This window comes from Anthonomus grandis, chromosome 3 (assembly GCF_022605725.1).
Source record: "Anthonomus grandis grandis chromosome 3, icAntGran1.3, whole genome shotgun sequence".
NCBI classification, from domain to species: domain Eukaryota; kingdom Metazoa; phylum Arthropoda; class Insecta; order Coleoptera; family Curculionidae; genus Anthonomus; species Anthonomus grandis.
This window is the reverse complement of record NC_065548.1, coordinates 37509962-37526542: the sequence shown is the minus strand read 5'-3', so window position 1 is coordinate 37526542 and position 16581 is coordinate 37509962. Positions and strand designations below refer to the sequence as shown.

The following is a 16581-nucleotide window of genomic DNA, read 5'->3' as shown; positions in this document are numbered from 1 at the left end:
TATTTAAAAGAGGAAAACTATTATAAAAAAACCTAATTAGACACATATAAAACTTAGAAACTATAATAACCATAAAAGTACCAACAAACAGTACGAATAAAGTACAGACACTGACTAGGCAGGACTGATTTTCAGCTTATTGCTAAATTCGTTGATATAGTTCAGTTCAGAGATCTATAAGAATCTTTGATGTGCCGCAAAAAGTCCATGTGCCGGTGTTGCTTGCATTGTCACATGACATGCATGTTTAAATTGCAAAATTTTATGTGAAAAGAGTCATAAAGTAATATTCTAAGCAATATTTAATCATTCCATTAAATAAATAAATGTTTTAAGCATTTTTTTAAGAATTTATACATTTGATTCGTAAAATTTGACTTCATGCGCCCACGTACTATTTTGTTAGACCTCAGTCACAGCCACTCAAGTGTGAAAAGTTGCACAGGTATGGTCTTAAAATTTATTTGTATTTAAAACTTTATTATTCGGGATTTTTGGGTTTAGTTTTATTAAGTTAGAAATCCAGGATAGTTGACAGGAGCAATATAATATTTAATTTAAATATAAGATTTAAGTACGTAAAATGAGTTTAACCAAAAATTTTAATTTAATAAGTTTAGTTTTTAGCGCCATCAGTGGGGTGTTTATAACAAGTGATGAGAGACTAGGTGGTACGAATTACTTATGCCCATTTATTCTGTGGATTAAGGCAGTAAATATTTACCTTTTGACACAACTTTTTGTTTCGCGTCTGTACTTAAACAATTACGTTTTAAAACTGCTTGACTTTTCCCTGTAGCTTCTACTTTCCTTGCTTCTTTTTGCTTCCTCAACACTAGAAAATGAACTATCAGAACTATGTAAGTCTAAATCATTGTCCAGATCACTCTTATTGTTTCCATCACAAATGTTATTGTCTTTCTGGTGCACCCACGGTCTTTATAAGCCCGCACAAACACTTTCTTCTTTATTTGCCAAATTTTCCTGCCTATTTTCCCAGGGTCGAAACATTTTGTGGTCTTTAGGTATAATACCAAAACAAATCCACAAACACAAATTAAAAAAAACACACTTCCTCACAGTAAAAACTGCAAAAAATTTAGACGAATACAGGCCAAATTCTAAATTCACCACTTTCATAAACGTGTAAAAAGCAAAACTGGCAAAACCCATCAAATAATAATAACCTCACATGACCCCCCTCCCAACTTTTAAAGGTGATAAATCCATCCAACAACTATTTTAAAGGCGATAGACCCATCCTTAAAGATCTCTTTAAAAACACGATGAAAGTAATACAAAAACAGCTCAAAAATTTATTTGGGTACGGCCCCGTAATTCTTAAAATCAGTGGGATAGAGAGAAATACAGAATCACTTGCACAGCCTGAAGTAGGAATCGCCAGAACGCAGGTGTTTTATCTTTATTTAATAGACTGGCTAAAAAGAGGTGACAAGTCTGTGAGTGCTGGCAGTGTTTAAAATATTTTGTAAGATGCTTGGAATTTAGTCCGCGGTCAATTTTTTGATATTATTTTCTTTCTAAAAATTGACATTTTCGAAATAAAAATAAAAAATGGTATAAAACATGGGGTTTTACGTATATTTAAAATGATTTCATAGATAAACAATATAAAAGTTTGCCATTTAGAAATGTATATCATGCGACAATAAATACGACATAAGCGCACGGACTAGTTAAGGCGGCGTCTGCGACACATCAAAGATTCTAATAGATCTCTGAACTGGATTTTATCTTAGACGGCAGAACTTATAATAAGCCGTTTTAGTCTATTTTTAAAAATATTGAAGTTATCTTTTCGTTTTAATGAAGCAAGCAGTTGATTAAATAAGCTAATTCCTTCATGAAAGGGGGTCTTTTTAAAATAAACAAAGTTAAGTTTTGGCAGATAAAGAGCATCCTTACATCTTACATTATATTTATTAAAATCACTTACTTTGGAGAAATGTTCTTGATTTTTAAATATGTACAATAATAATTTAAATATATACATTCCGGGCATTGTTAAAATATTATATTTTTTAAATATTTCACGGCAGCTCTCATTATATTTCAAACCAAAAATCAGTTTCCTAAATCTTTTCTGGAATACAAATACCCTTTGTGCCTCTGATCTATTACCCCCAAACAGCAACATTTGAGGTCAAGAGAGGGTACACTATCCCTTAGTAGATACTCAATAGACCCTTTATTCCTAGATGCCTTTTAAGCGTAAATAATGAAAAATACAGTCTAGATAGTTTGCTGCATATCGTCAATTTGAGAAAGATAGGTGTTAGTCTATTATGCATCCCAAAAAGTTAACTGACGATTCGCAGACAATTGAAACAGTATCTAAATCTACAGAAAAACTCTGAGGTTCCAACACATTCTTTGAGAAACTTATGCATTTAGTTTTTTCTTAATTTATTATAAGGTGTTTTCCCTCACACCAATCGTTAAACTTTCCTATAATAGAGCAGGCTTTGAATTCGATTTCCTTCATACTTTCTCCCGTATCAATACAATAGTATCGTCTGCATACATGAACAATTTAACATCGCCAATGAATTCTGAGAAATCGTTAACATGTAATAGGACAAGAAACGTCTCCAAAGTGCCACCCAGTGGAGTTCCAAGTTCGTAGTTATACTGACTTGAGAAATCATCGTCCACTTTTACAACTAAGGATCTGTCGGTCATATATGATATAACCCAATTCAATACTCTACCTCGCACTCCTATTCTTTCTAATTTATACTTAATAAAGATCAGATTAATCGTTTCAAAAGCTCGAGATAGATCAAACAGAAAAACCACTATATTCAATATTTTTTCTATATTATGCATTACTGAATTAATTCAGGAGAAGATGTTTCAATAGACACATTTTTTCGAAAACCATGTTGCGAAGAATGTAGAATATTATATTTATCAAGAAACCGTACTATAATATATATATAACTATTATATAATATTAATCGATCATACATAAGCTTTTCAAATATTTTGGAGAAGCTACTTAAAACGCAAATAGACCTGTAGTTCTCAATTCTATTAGAATCACCTTCTTTAAACACCAGAATAACTTCCGAACACTTTAATTGTGTGGGAAATACTCCCTCTACCACAGAATTGTTCATTAATAACGCCAGATGTGGCAAAATTAAATCATAACACTGTTCTAAAATTTTTGCTGGGACCTCGTGTCCTTTGGAAAATGCATTTCTTAAACCTTATACAACCAATGAGATTTCGTCTAAGCTTACAGGCTTAAAATAAAAAGTATTTGTTATATATTATTGTGGGACACTATAATTTTTATTACTTTTTCTTTTTTAACTTGTTCGTAAGAGATTTAAGTGATATAATTGTTGATTCAAAGCATCTTGCTTTTGCTGATGATTTTAAACTGTATAAAGCCATTGAGTCATATCTTGATGATGAGCTACTTAAGTTCGTATTTCGTTTGGTCGTTCTAACAAAATTATTAATTATCAATACACAATCAACAATAACGAAGTCAGTTGATACAGTTAAAGATTTCGGTGTTCTTTTCGATACCAAGCTAACTTTTTTGTGGCACATTTTGGATATTATTAACAGGAGTATGCGTAGTCTTGGTTTTATCACTAGAAATAGTGTACATATTTCACCTTACTATTTTAAATTATATACTCTTTGGTACGTTCCTTGCTTGAGTATGCGTTTGTAAATTAGTCCCCTTATTATGATTCTCATATAGAACATATAGAATAGCCTTGAGACTGTACAGAGACGATTCTTAAGATCCCTTGCTTTTAAAGCTGAAGTTAATATTTTTCGTAATTATTACATCGACTATAATGCTATTAGTGTTCAGTTTGATATCCCTAATCTTAAAGTCAGACGGCATTATTCTGATGCTTTATAAGATCTTAAATTAAGCTTAAATGGTTTATATCATTGTCCTACCGTCTTGGAAGAAATTTCTTTTAACATCTGTCCAAGAAGGTACATATACAAAAATCTTATCCATTATTCTCCAAAAGACCAACACACAAAATTGACGAAAACAAAGAAAACACAAAGTCACGGTCTCAAAATATATTTAGGCTTTAAAAGCCATACACACATTTCACACTCCACGGTGTGTCAAATATTTAACGCTAGTTAAAGAAATTAAATTCTTTAGGGTTTTTAATACAAAATTCACCAATCTAGATTAGTTAAACCATGTGATAAAACCCAATATTTCTCAGTTTTCAAAAATTGTTTTGAATCGCCTGCAATCTTGACTAAATTATTTCTATATTTACAATTGTGTCACAGGTTGTACTTTAGCAGTTAAACGAGTGCACTCATATGTCATTAGTTTATTGCTAATAGTATTTTGTTTTTATTTTGAAAACATAGTTTTTATCTGTAATTTTTGAGTATGTATAAGAAAAAGGATTGCAAAGTTTAAGCCAACTTGCTTGATATTTGAAGGATGCCATATGGACCGTTGAGTCAGAACTCAGACCGTTCCTTTTTGAGTGCAGCCACCATGAAGTGAAAAATGCATCTTCCCTTTCGATTAAATTGTACTCTTTTCGGAAGATATAACCGACTAAAGTGATAATAGTAAACTATTTGGGGCGTAATTCTATTTTGTTAGTTTTGATTTTTACTGGCTTTTTATGGCGATTTTATACCTTGCATTTTTGGATTTTGGTTTGAAATCCTCTAGCTGGAGGTAAGCTTTTTTTCTATACATAGTTTGAATCTGTTCTAATAACTTCAAATCTTTCCACAAAGGAAAGGCGTGAGTTTTCTCTAAATGAAGGCTTATTTATTCCAGGGTTTTCTTTGGTTCCTGTTTTGGAATGTTTGGAGGACAGTCCTCATCTTTAGACTTCTTATGGGTTTTTTTTTCAGGCTTAATTGCTATAGACAATTGGCCACATTAGAATTTACTATTAGGACCTGATGCAGATGCAACTGTATCTACATCAGGTCCTAATGAGGAGCTGTATCTACTCTGGATAGTACCAGAGCCTAGATTGGTTTGGCGAAATAATTGTGAGGACTTAGAGCCTGCAATTGCCACTCAATTTGGAGGAACTTTGAGGTCTGGAATTTTCGTTAGCATGAGCTATTTTTGAATTATTTTTCTTATTTAGTTCTAACTTCTTGTAGTATTACTTGATAATAGTTACAATAGTTTGACCTACTATCTATTGCACAGATTTTTAATTTTAATTGGCCAGTTTTGTTGATGGCTGATTGATTTAAAAATTCAAGATAGTGTATTAATGTCATACGAATTGCAATATTATTGACTGCTGATTACAATTTATTTATAGTTAATGTGCAACATTATATTAATTATAGTTATTTTTAAAATATGTTGATTTTTCTTATGTGAATTTTTTCTTTTTATTTTAATGTTTTTCACCGTTTTCTGAAAACTTTGTATATTGGAGATACATGCTTGTGAAACCACTCCTTCATTCATTTGGTTCACTTTTCAGAAGCTAATAACATGGGTCTTTAAATTTTTATATGAAAACGTAAAGATTAAATGGTTTCACATAAAAATGAAATGGATCGTGAATAAGGATTTAAAACTTACCCGATTAATCCTGAAACAAGTGTTTCTATACCTATAAAACAAATAACCAAAAACCATTCCTATAGTATATCCGAAAATATTAGAGTACGCTGAACTGTACAAAATATGCCAATGGTCCAAACGTAGTAAATTTAAATTATATAGCACCCTAAAATAATTCCAATGTAAATTATTTTCCTTTATAAACTGTTTAAAACTTACTCTGGATACTGCCTTATGACAATATCATATTTATTTACGTAGGCAATTATGCCTGGGACAAGGAATCCTATTGTCAGAAGTAGACCAAAAATGACTTTTATTTTTATGGGATTTTTGCCAAGGAAATATAATAGTATGACTGATAGTACGAACAATTGCATATCAGCCGCTATATACCAGGTTTGATGTAAACACTAAAATAAAATAGATATATAAACATATTGCGGATCGTGGTTTACATTAAATTTGGATAGTTTACTGGCGGAAAGTATCTGTAGCTACTAAACTTACGTACTAAAAATAGTTTCTAAGGTAGAATGTTCATGCTGTTGTTTGGTTAAATTAGAGAAGAAATAATAGGGATTTTAAATGAAAAATTCATTTTCATTACCAAACGTCGACGAATATGGGTGCGGAATTATATTGCAGCTTAAAATAGAAGATTACCTCTTGTATAAAAGTTTTATAAGTTTATGGAAACCCAGATTGAAAACTTGGATTAGAATATATATGTCTCCAACAGACCTAAAAGTAACATTAAGCTACTCAAGTAGTAGCGCACAGTGCTACCTTGACTTGATTGTAGTATCAGTATGTAATGTTTGTCATTATCAGAAATATCTGAGGGATTTTGAGAATAATCGTAATATGAGTTTATTGGTCCTAAACTCATATCGTAGTAGTATATAGATATATTATTCTGTGTATAAATTAGATTAATATATAATCTGTGATGATTTGCAGAATGTTTCAAAAAATCATATTCGTGAAACTTCTATCTCCTTCATTTAGAGGTCATATAAAGCTTATATACCGGCTCTCCAGGAACTCTACCGAAAAACTTTACAGGGTGACTCTTCAACAAAAAATAAGAAAAAAAATTTACTTGAATGTATGTCCTAAAAGCAAACATTTTTTCTTTAAACTTTAGTACCAATATAGATATTATATTATTATATAGATAGTACGCCACTGCATTTTTCTAAAATATATTTATTTTGTAAATCCCTGTTTAGTTTTGAGCAAATTTGTATTCTTGAGTTTTTTATATTTGATAGACTGTTTTTACGTAAATAAGTAAAAATATTTCTTTGGGAATGCTTATTTTAATCAATAAGTATGTATATAGCAACACACTATTATTATAACTTTTTTTTTAATTTTGTTAGAAGGGTGAAAATAAAATGGCAAAAACAAAAAAAGTTTGATGTGGTAGTTGTTATAGTGACTTAACAGTAAATATTTGTTGACATTAAAAAAATTATATAATTGTAACTTTAATAATGGTTTATTTTAATAAAGAAGAATATGCTGATATGCATTTAGTTTATTGCGAATCGCAGTAAAATGCTAGACTAGCTCAACGCAGGTATGCTGAAAAATTTCCTAAAATGGTCCGTTTTCACGTTCATGCCACTTGCGCAAACTAGATTTGCACATGCAAATTTGCGCAAATAAAACTTTGGTGTATTCATTTTCGTTCATTTTAAATTGCACAAGTAGTTACAACAGTTGTATTCTGATGTGTAGTGACCAGTGATTAGGGTGTGAGTTTGTGAGCATAGAAACATAAAAATAAAGTAAAGCTATGAATCGGGAAGACGAAGTACTTGCAGTAGCTGCCGTTTTAATAATCAAGAAGTTGAGAGAGCCAAAAAAGCGGAGACCAAATGAATCTTGGATTGAAAAGAGAGCAACTTACTCTCATATTAGTTTAATTCGAGAATTAGTTAATCAGCTAGACGATTTTCGTAATTACCTGCGCATGGATGAGATGACTTATCGAAATTTATTACATTTAGTTACACCAATAATACAAAAAACTGATATTGTTATGAAAAGTTCTATCACGCCACATGAAAGATTAACGGCGACTTTAAGGTTTTTGGCAACTGGTAGAACCGATGAGGATCTCAAGTTTTCTACGTGTACTTCTAAATCCGCCCTCAGCAAGATAATTCCTGAGACGTGCGATGCCATTTACACAGTATTAAAACAAGAATATTTAAAGGTATGTAAAACTTATTATTAACATATTATTATTATATCTACTGTACGCTAGAATTAGTAAAATTCGCTAAAAATTGTGCAGGAGTTTGCGATTCACTGTCTTCGTCTTGTTCAGGATGAATTCAGAATTTCTTGGAGCTTTAGGTTGCTGAAGATAATTAAATCCTGTTTGTGGGTGTGGAGAAATTTGATTTTGATGATAATCTAGTTGATAAGGCATTTGATTCTGATGAGACACTGGTTGTGGAATTTGTTGCTGATGATGCCATGTCACTGGTGAAGGTGGCTGATATGATGATGCAGGTTGCATTTGGTGAAAATATTGCCTTGACACCTGTGATTGTTGTTGCAGTTGTGTGTTTATGGCACAGTGGCGATTGAGAGTTCCTATCTGAGCCTCATAAAAAACATCATTAATTAATTTCTCAGCGTGAATGCGTTGCTCATGAGAAAGTTCTTTTAATTTTGATGTCCATGCCAATCCAATATGATTGAACTTATCATCAATATTTGAAGGCACTGCAAAACGTTTCTGAATGGTATCCAAGACGTCATCATATTTTTGGTTGCGCCTTTTTGCTGCTCTTGATGATGACGCTTGTGATGCTGGACGAGGTGTACTTGGTTCAGAATATTCAGATACTGGCATGGGCGTGTGTGGTTCGGATAGATGATCATCAATAAAGTCCTGTTGAGTCTCATTATTTTCATGTATTTTAGAAACCTAAAACCAAAAAAAGTACAGATTACCTATATGTAGATTATAATAATTATTATACTAGCTTGTAACTTGTTTTATTACGCTATAGTTAGAAGCACGCAACATTATAAATAATATTATGCTCTTTTTTGTAGTTTCCTAAAACTACAGCCGAATGGAACAATATTGCGTTGGAATTCCTCAAGAGAAATGGAATTTTCCACATTGTTTAGGTGCTGTAGACGGAAAGCACGTACAAATTACAGCGTCCCCTGGAAGTGGCTCATATTACTTTAATTATAAAAAAACTTTTAGTATTGTTTTGATGGGCATTGCAAATGCTAACTATGAATTCATATACTGCGATATAGGAACAAACGGCAGAGTATCTGACGGAGGAGACATTGAAAATACTAAATTTATTAAAGGTTTAATCGGGAATAAACTAAATTTACCGGCTTTAGAAGTAGTTGTACCAGGTCAACCTCCTTTAAATTATGTTTTAGTAGGAGACGAAGCTTTTGCAAAGAGACCCGACTTTTTGAAGCCATATAATCAAAGAGAGCTTAACAATGAAAAAAGAATATTCAACTACCGTTTATCTAGAGCTAGACGCATTATAGAAAACACCTTTGGAATTTTGGCTAACCGTTTTAGAATATTCCATACATCCTTTAATTTGAAACTAGATAATATCGACAAAGTTGTTCTGGTATGTTGTGCTCTTCACAATTTTTTAAGGAGAAATTCGGCTAACTCATATACACCTAATGACGTATTTGACTTTGAAGATATTTCAACTGGTACCACTACCCCTGGACTGCGGACACAACCTGAGAATTTATTAAATCTCGCGGGCAGTCACAGTCGCCATCACAGTGCCGAAGCAAAATATGTGAGGACAAGTTTTAAAAACTATTTTAATAGTAGTTATGGTAGTGTATCGTGGCAACATAAAATGATATATAATCAAAATAATAACGCAAATTAACTAGGTATAGGTATAAGTACATATTATATAGGTAAATACGGCAGTCCTATATACTTATACGAGTATACTATAACTAACAATAAATTGTAAATGTTCTTAAAAAAAAACGATTAAAAAAGTTAATAAATAAATGTGTTTTTACCTGAGTTTCATTTTCTTCGTCCATATTTGATAAAGTGCCTCTTGGAGTTTCCTGGTCCTGTAGGAAGCTCAATAACTCGCAGTACCATAAATGTGGAACATATATTTCTTCTGTTCCGGCACCGGACCTCTCAGATTCAAGAACCTTTTTTAGTTCTTTTCTATATGTGGTTCTCATTGAATTCATTTTCTTAACTACCGTATCCCTGGTTGCCTTTCTATCAACCGTTTGCATTTTTTCAATAAAAATTTCATATGCCTGTGATTTTGCATTTCTATCACTGTATTCTTTTGATTTTACTTTCCAAAGAATGGAAACGATTTATAAAGCTCAATAAACTCCCCCATAAACTCTCTCTCTTTAGTTGACATCATAAATTTACCCAAAATATCCGAAAACCCCAGCGAAAACACAGAGCAAAAACAATAAAACAATACCGAAAATTTAAACCCGGCGAAAACCTGTCAAAACAAGAAAACGGCGTCCAAGTGCATGCGCGAAATACGAACGTTGAACGACACGGAGACTTTTTAAAAACAATTTATTTCTAAAAGTACAAACTGACAGTATAACATGCAGCAACAGAAACAATGAGATGAAGCGACTTAAAATCTAAGGTTTATATAATGCAAAAAGTACTGATGTAGCCAACCACGCAAGTGGGTAGATTTACACTGGAGAGTCAGCTCTTCTTAGGCATATAACTCCTCCCTCCTTAAGAGGCAAACATAATGGAGTGTGTTTGCTCTCCTGGCTCTTCAGGGTTGGAAGTGGCAGGTACAGGTTTTGGCTTCTGGCATCTTGGAAGCAGCTTCTTCTGGGCAACCACTAGTAAAGTTATGATTATAATAATGACAATAATCAGGGTACTGTTGATTATTGTTGAAGTCTGGATCGGTGAAACGTCGTCAATGGGATGTAGCTGGTTCGCTAGGCTCCTAAGTTCATATAAGTCTTGTATGTTGACTTGACTTATATTGGGTAACTTGTAAGGTCTGGATACTTGGGGTTTGTAGTCCTGGATTTCTGGTAGTACCAAAGGTTTCCCTTTTACTAGTTTGATATCGTTGGAATATGTTTTTCCATCAAGCTTTATTCCGCAGTTTGCAGGAACTTGGATAAGGGTAGGTTCTTCCAGAGTTACATATTGGTCCGTCGTACATTTGGTAAGGACTTGTGTGTTTTTGGTTGGGATGATTAAGAATTGTCCTTGAGTAACTTGTTCAGCTAGGGGTTGAACAAGATGGGTTTGCAGGGGTGTGCAACTTGTTGGTGGACGTTTTTCCAACAACTCAATAGTGCAACTATCCTGAGGGTAAAAGTTCTCTAGGCAGTAGAATGTTTTCTCGATTTCTGGGCATAAGCTGTCTTCGAATTGGACGTCGACTTCTTCTTGTGCCAGGTAGGGGTATTTTGGAATAATGACGGAATTGTTTTGTATGATAGGAAGTAGGTGGTGGAAAGTGGCTTGTTTAAGTTTTAATATAGGGACATGAATTGCGAAAATTATTTTATTACTTGAAAAACTTACTTGTGTTCCAAGGAATTGATAGTACGAAAGAATGTTCTTAAAATTTGGCAAAGCTCTAGGATCGTAAATAGTTTCCAAGCATTCCATCATTTCTCTGATTTCGTTTACCGAAATTACAGAATTGTGTACAGCATTAAGCTTTGCGAAGGTGATGGCGTTTTCTAGGTTATCCAAAAAGTTTATTAAGTTTTGGCAATCTAAATTGATTTGAGAAATTACACCTTCGAAAGAAATATAAAGATACGTATTATTTATTTCATTTTCTATATACATTTGTAGCATGTTGATCCCTTTTTCTAACTTAATTTGGTTATTTATAAGACTAGATATTGTGGAGTTATAGTTATCAATAAGTTTCTTTGACAATGACATTTGCGAGTTTACCGTCTTGACTAAATTGTCTTTATCTTTTTGCAAACTTATTATCGCGTCAGTATAGTATTTTTCATCGTCGGCATCAAGGGTGCCAAATAACCATTTGTTTATTTTCCCTACTATGTTGAGCAGACCTCTTTTGGTCCTGCCTGTGGGTTCAAGATTTAGCAATTTACTTTGAGTAATATTAATTAAATACTCGGTTCTGAGTATTAAGCCATGGGTTAGGCCAATAAAATTTAAGGGATGATTCGATTTTCCTTTAGAGGTTTGAGCCTTTAATTTGTTAAAATATACTTGTATATTATTTAATTGTTGTTTTAGCAAGTGTGTGTCAATAAAATGGAGAAAGGTGTGTTTAGTGTAAATTATCTTAGATGGTCCTAATGAAATAGGAAGAATGGGGTTTTTGATAGGGGTTAATTTAACGTCGTCGCTGTGTGTCAGTTGAAGTACCTGCGTTATCAGTAGTGTCAGTATTGGAAAGATCTTCAGGTCCATTTCTGTCCTGTAAAGATTGATTTTGTTTAATTTTTGGTCTTCGTGCGAAGTTTTTATGATAAGTTCCCGAGTTAGTTTTTAACTTTATCGAGGACTGATCTTTTATTATAGTTTTCCTGAATTTAGGAAGGGCTTTACTTCGTAACTTAGTTCTAATGTAAGCGGGCTTAGACACGTCGAATTTAGGGGGTTCTTCACGACTTTCATTTCTTTTAGATATGATCCTTTCTTTAATAGCTTGGTTGTTTTCTGCTATTTTATCGTAAATCTTTTGACATTTTTCTTTATGATTTTGAACATAGTCGGAGACAATTATGTGGTCGTTAAGATCGAAAGGATTAGTATCATTTATGTGACCTTTGATGATTTCGAAAGGAGTAAATTTGGTTACGCTATGAATGGAATTATTGTAACCTAGGATAGCACGTTTCATAAGTTGCTCAGTTGTGAGGCGATTTTGTTCCTCTTTAAGACAACGATAACCTTCGATTATGGAAGAATGGAATCGTTCCACAGGAGAGTTAGAGTTGCTATTTTTAGCAGTAGTGTAATGCAATTCTATTTTATATAATTGACAAAAGTCTTCGAAATCCTTGTTTTTGAATTCGGTTCCACGATCACATGTGATTTTAAGAGGTAAACCATGATGGGAGATGAAGTTTAGGAAACACTCTATGATGCTTGGGCCTGTTAGGCTTTTAAGATGATAAGCTTGTCCATATCTAGAAAAAGCGTCGATTATTGTCAAGAATGATTCATTATTGATTTTGAACGAGTCGATATGAATTTGTTGGAACGGTTTCGAGGTAGAAGGGGTCAGATTGAATTTTATGGCGGGTGGATTCCTGTCATATTTATTCTTTTGACATATCTCGCAAAGATTAACATATTGTTCGATATCTTCAACCATTTTGGGCCAATAAAATCTAGCAGTTAGAGCACATTTCATTTCTGAAATTCCTCTATGGCAAGTCTTAGTAGTGTGATAGAGTCTAAGTTTTTCTTGCTGATCGTCCTGAGTTTCGATATCTTCTAGGAATATCGTACTTTGAACAAACTTAAAGGAGGAGTTTACAAAAAGTTCTTGTATGGTTCTTGTAAAGGTTTGAGCTAGAGTTTCCGTTCGAAAATAAAATGCGTATAAACGTTTTGGCTCAATAAATTCTTTCAAGAATCGAATTATATTAGGAATTAGGTTATTTCTAGGGATGACTACTAGAATCCTGGTATTTTGAAATACTTGTGAGATTTGGCATTTGAGTGATTCTATATCACCTTCGGTAAGGAGAACTTGGTTTTTATACCCGTTGAGTATTCTTTCGGTAAGTGGAAAATTAAAAATTGGGTTTTCAAGAGATGTATGTACAGTCTCTAAGTCTGAATTGTCTAATTCGGGATTTGGGGAGAATTGTCGTGATTGGGTCAAATCTTCGATAGTTCCTCTTGGTGAAACTCGAATGTCTTGTAATATTTTTATTTTACTCGACTTTTTAGTGCCAAGGATGGATGCTAGTTCATCGTCGTCAAGTACAGGTAGGTCGTTTGATGCTCGTAAAAATCGGTTTATTGTTTCGTCTATATCGCCATGTTCGTTTGCAATAGAGGAGGTATCTAGGGCATTTAAATCTATGGGTTTTTTAGTTTCTGGATTCCTTGAAAGAGCGTCGGCAGCTTGGTTTTGTTTGCCTTTTTGATATTTAATAAAATAATCAAACTCTTCGAGTTTGAGTCGCCATCGAACTAATCGACTATTTGGTTCTTTAAGGGAGTAAACCCACACTAGGGGTTTATGATCACATAGTATGGTGAATTTATGACCGAATAAATATGGTCGAAAGTATTTACAACCAAAGACTATGGCTAAAAGCTCTTTCTCGATGGTGGAATAATTTGTTTCCGCTGGGTTTAAAGTGCGGGAAGCATAACTAATTGGGTGTCCATTTTGAGACAATATGGCACCAATGGCGTACTTCGAAGCATCTGTTGTAAGTTCGAATGGTTTTGTAAAGTCAGGGTAGGCTAATACCGGCTCTGAAATTAAAAGGGATTTGCAAAGTTTGAAACAATCAATAAATTCTTTATTGTGCATTACTTTTTCGTTTTTCTTCAAGCATTGGGTAAGGGGTTTTGTAATTTTTGCAAAGTTTTTAATAAACTTGCGGTAATACCCAAGTAGGCCTAGAAATTGTTTAATTTCTCTTGGAGTTCGAGGGATTGGAAAGTTTTGGATTGCTGAAATCTTTCTGGGGTTAGGTTTAATTCCTTGAGGTGTCACAACATGACCTAGGAATTCAACTTCTTTTTTTGAGGAACTCACATTTATCGATTTGGATTTTTAATTTGGCTTCTCTTAATTTAGAAAACACAAGTTTGAGGTTTTGAAGATGCTCTTGGAGGCTTGTACTGAAAATGATGATGTCGTCCATGTATACCATGCATACTTTATTTTGAAGATCTTTTAGAACTTCGTCCATTACACGTTGGAAAGTACTAGGGGCATTTTTAAGGCCGAAGGGCATTCTAAGATATTCATAGTGCCCGTTATCTACAGAAAAAGCGGTTTTTTGGATTGAATTCTGTGCCATTTCAATCTGATGAAACCCGCTGGCTAAATCAAGGGTGGAAAAGTATTGTGAACGTCCTAGTTTGTCAAGTATGTCAGTGATATTAGGGATTGGATAACGGTCGTCTATTGTCTTTTCATTGATTTTACGGTAATCAATGACAACACGCCATTTTTGTTGATTGGATGCGTCTAATTTCTTAGGCACGATCCATATAGGGGAACTCCATGGACTAGTAGAAGGTCGAATTATTCCTTTCTCGAGCATATCATTTATTTGGGATTTTATTTCATCCTTGTGGACATAGGGGTATCTGTATGACTTAGTGTGTACAGGGACCTCATCGCTAGTTTTTATTTCATGCTTTACTTTGGACGTAAAGGAAAGTTCGTCTCCTGGTTTATAAAATATATCTTTGAATTCGGTGCATAAATTAATTATAGCAAGCGATTCTTCAGAGTTCATATGCTTTGAACGAATAAGATTTTTTATATCGTTATTACATGGTGAATTTTGAAAATATTTGTTTTTTGAAATTTGCTTAATACATTCGTATGAGAAAAATTCAAAAGTGTCTGATTCAAAAGGTTCGACATTAATTGGTCTGTTTAAAGTTGCATTAATAATCTTATCAGTATTGTTTATTATTTCAAGGGTTGCATGACCATTTTTTGCACAGCTAAGTGTCTGTGGGATAAAGAGCTGATCAAAGTACATCGAAGGTACTAATATTTCGCCTTCGTATACAGAAACAGGTAGACTTTTTAATGTGCGTTCGTGAGGGTTTAAAGATAAGGTGATGTTAACGTCCTCGGGTCGTCGAAACTTAAATGGTATTGTTGTTTCGCTGTTACAAAGTATTTGATTATTAAAGTCAATGTTTAGGTTTGTTTTTAGTAAATCGGTGAGCCCGATTACTCCGTCAAAATAATCATGGAAATCAAAAAGTATAAAATTTATTTTATGGTCGATTCCATATTCTGACAGTAAAGGGATTGTAGCTTGATACTGAGTATTTTTGCTACCTACAGCTGTCTTTATTATGTTTTTAGAGTTATATATACAATTCGGGAAATATTTTTCTGCAATATATGGTTTTAGTATTGATCTACTACTACCAGTGTCGATCAACAATTTTGTTTTGGGGGAACTAACTACAAGATAGGGTAGCGAGTTATAAGAAGAAATATTTATTTCTATTATGTTATTGGGTCTGTTATGGATAGGTTTTGAAAATTTAGAGAGTCAGTATTATAAATTTCATTTGAATGTTGGGGATTTTTCTCTTGTTTGTTTAATTCGAAATTTTGATCAATTTCATCAAAATAGTCTTGAGCATATTCTGTTTCCCAATTATCAGCATAATTGGTGCAATATGCGCCTTCATAATTATCAGAATATTCTCCAGAGGATTCATCAGGATATTCCTGGTGATTTAATTCCTGGAATGTGAAGTTGGGCTTTACATTTGGATTTGTTTGGAAATAGTTACGATTTCCATACTGTGGGGGTGGTCTGAAACTTCTCATAGAAGGGTTTCTAGAAGTGGTGGACATTGGTTCTGGTTTTGGTAAGTCCCGCGGATTTATTTGACCGGGTTTGAAAACATTCTTTGGTTTTCCAAAAACTTGACTGTTTGTGAAGTATTTTTGGGGTGGTAACTGTCTTGGGGGTGGCATGTTAACAGGGCCAGTTGGAAATTGGGACGTTTGCATTTGTGGAGTGAAAGAGTTATGTTGATTAGCGAACTGTGGTGTTTGATAGTACTGTTGTTGATTGGGTTGTGAATTAAAGGAGTTATTGTAATTTTGCCTATTATATGACTGAGGGTTACTCGGGGGATTACTATTCCTAAAGTTATTATAAGCATTATTATTAGCATTGTGACTAGATTTTTGAAACTTATTTGTTTCGAAACTGCCATAAAGCCTTTCGAAATTTTCGAACTCTTTAATATAGGCCATTGCGTC

General features: G+C 33.4%; 1 protein-coding gene across 5 annotated transcripts in view; it reads right to left on the bottom strand.

Moving 5' to 3' along the window:
- The window catches only part of LOC126734444 (nose resistant to fluoxetine protein 6-like), an 88387-nt gene that overhangs the window by 5330 nt on the left and 66476 nt on the right, over nt 1–16581 (bottom strand). For all 5 annotated transcript variants that reach the window (XM_050438093.1, XM_050438090.1, XM_050438091.1 and 2 more), the window contains exons 8-9: nt 5798–5991; nt 5597–5744 (exon numbers count right to left, since the gene is read on the bottom strand). In XM_050438093.1, coding sequence (XP_050294050.1) covers nt 5597–5744; nt 5798–5991 — 342 coding nt within the window. The remainder of the gene's footprint in view (nt 1–5596; nt 5745–5797; nt 5992–16581) is intronic.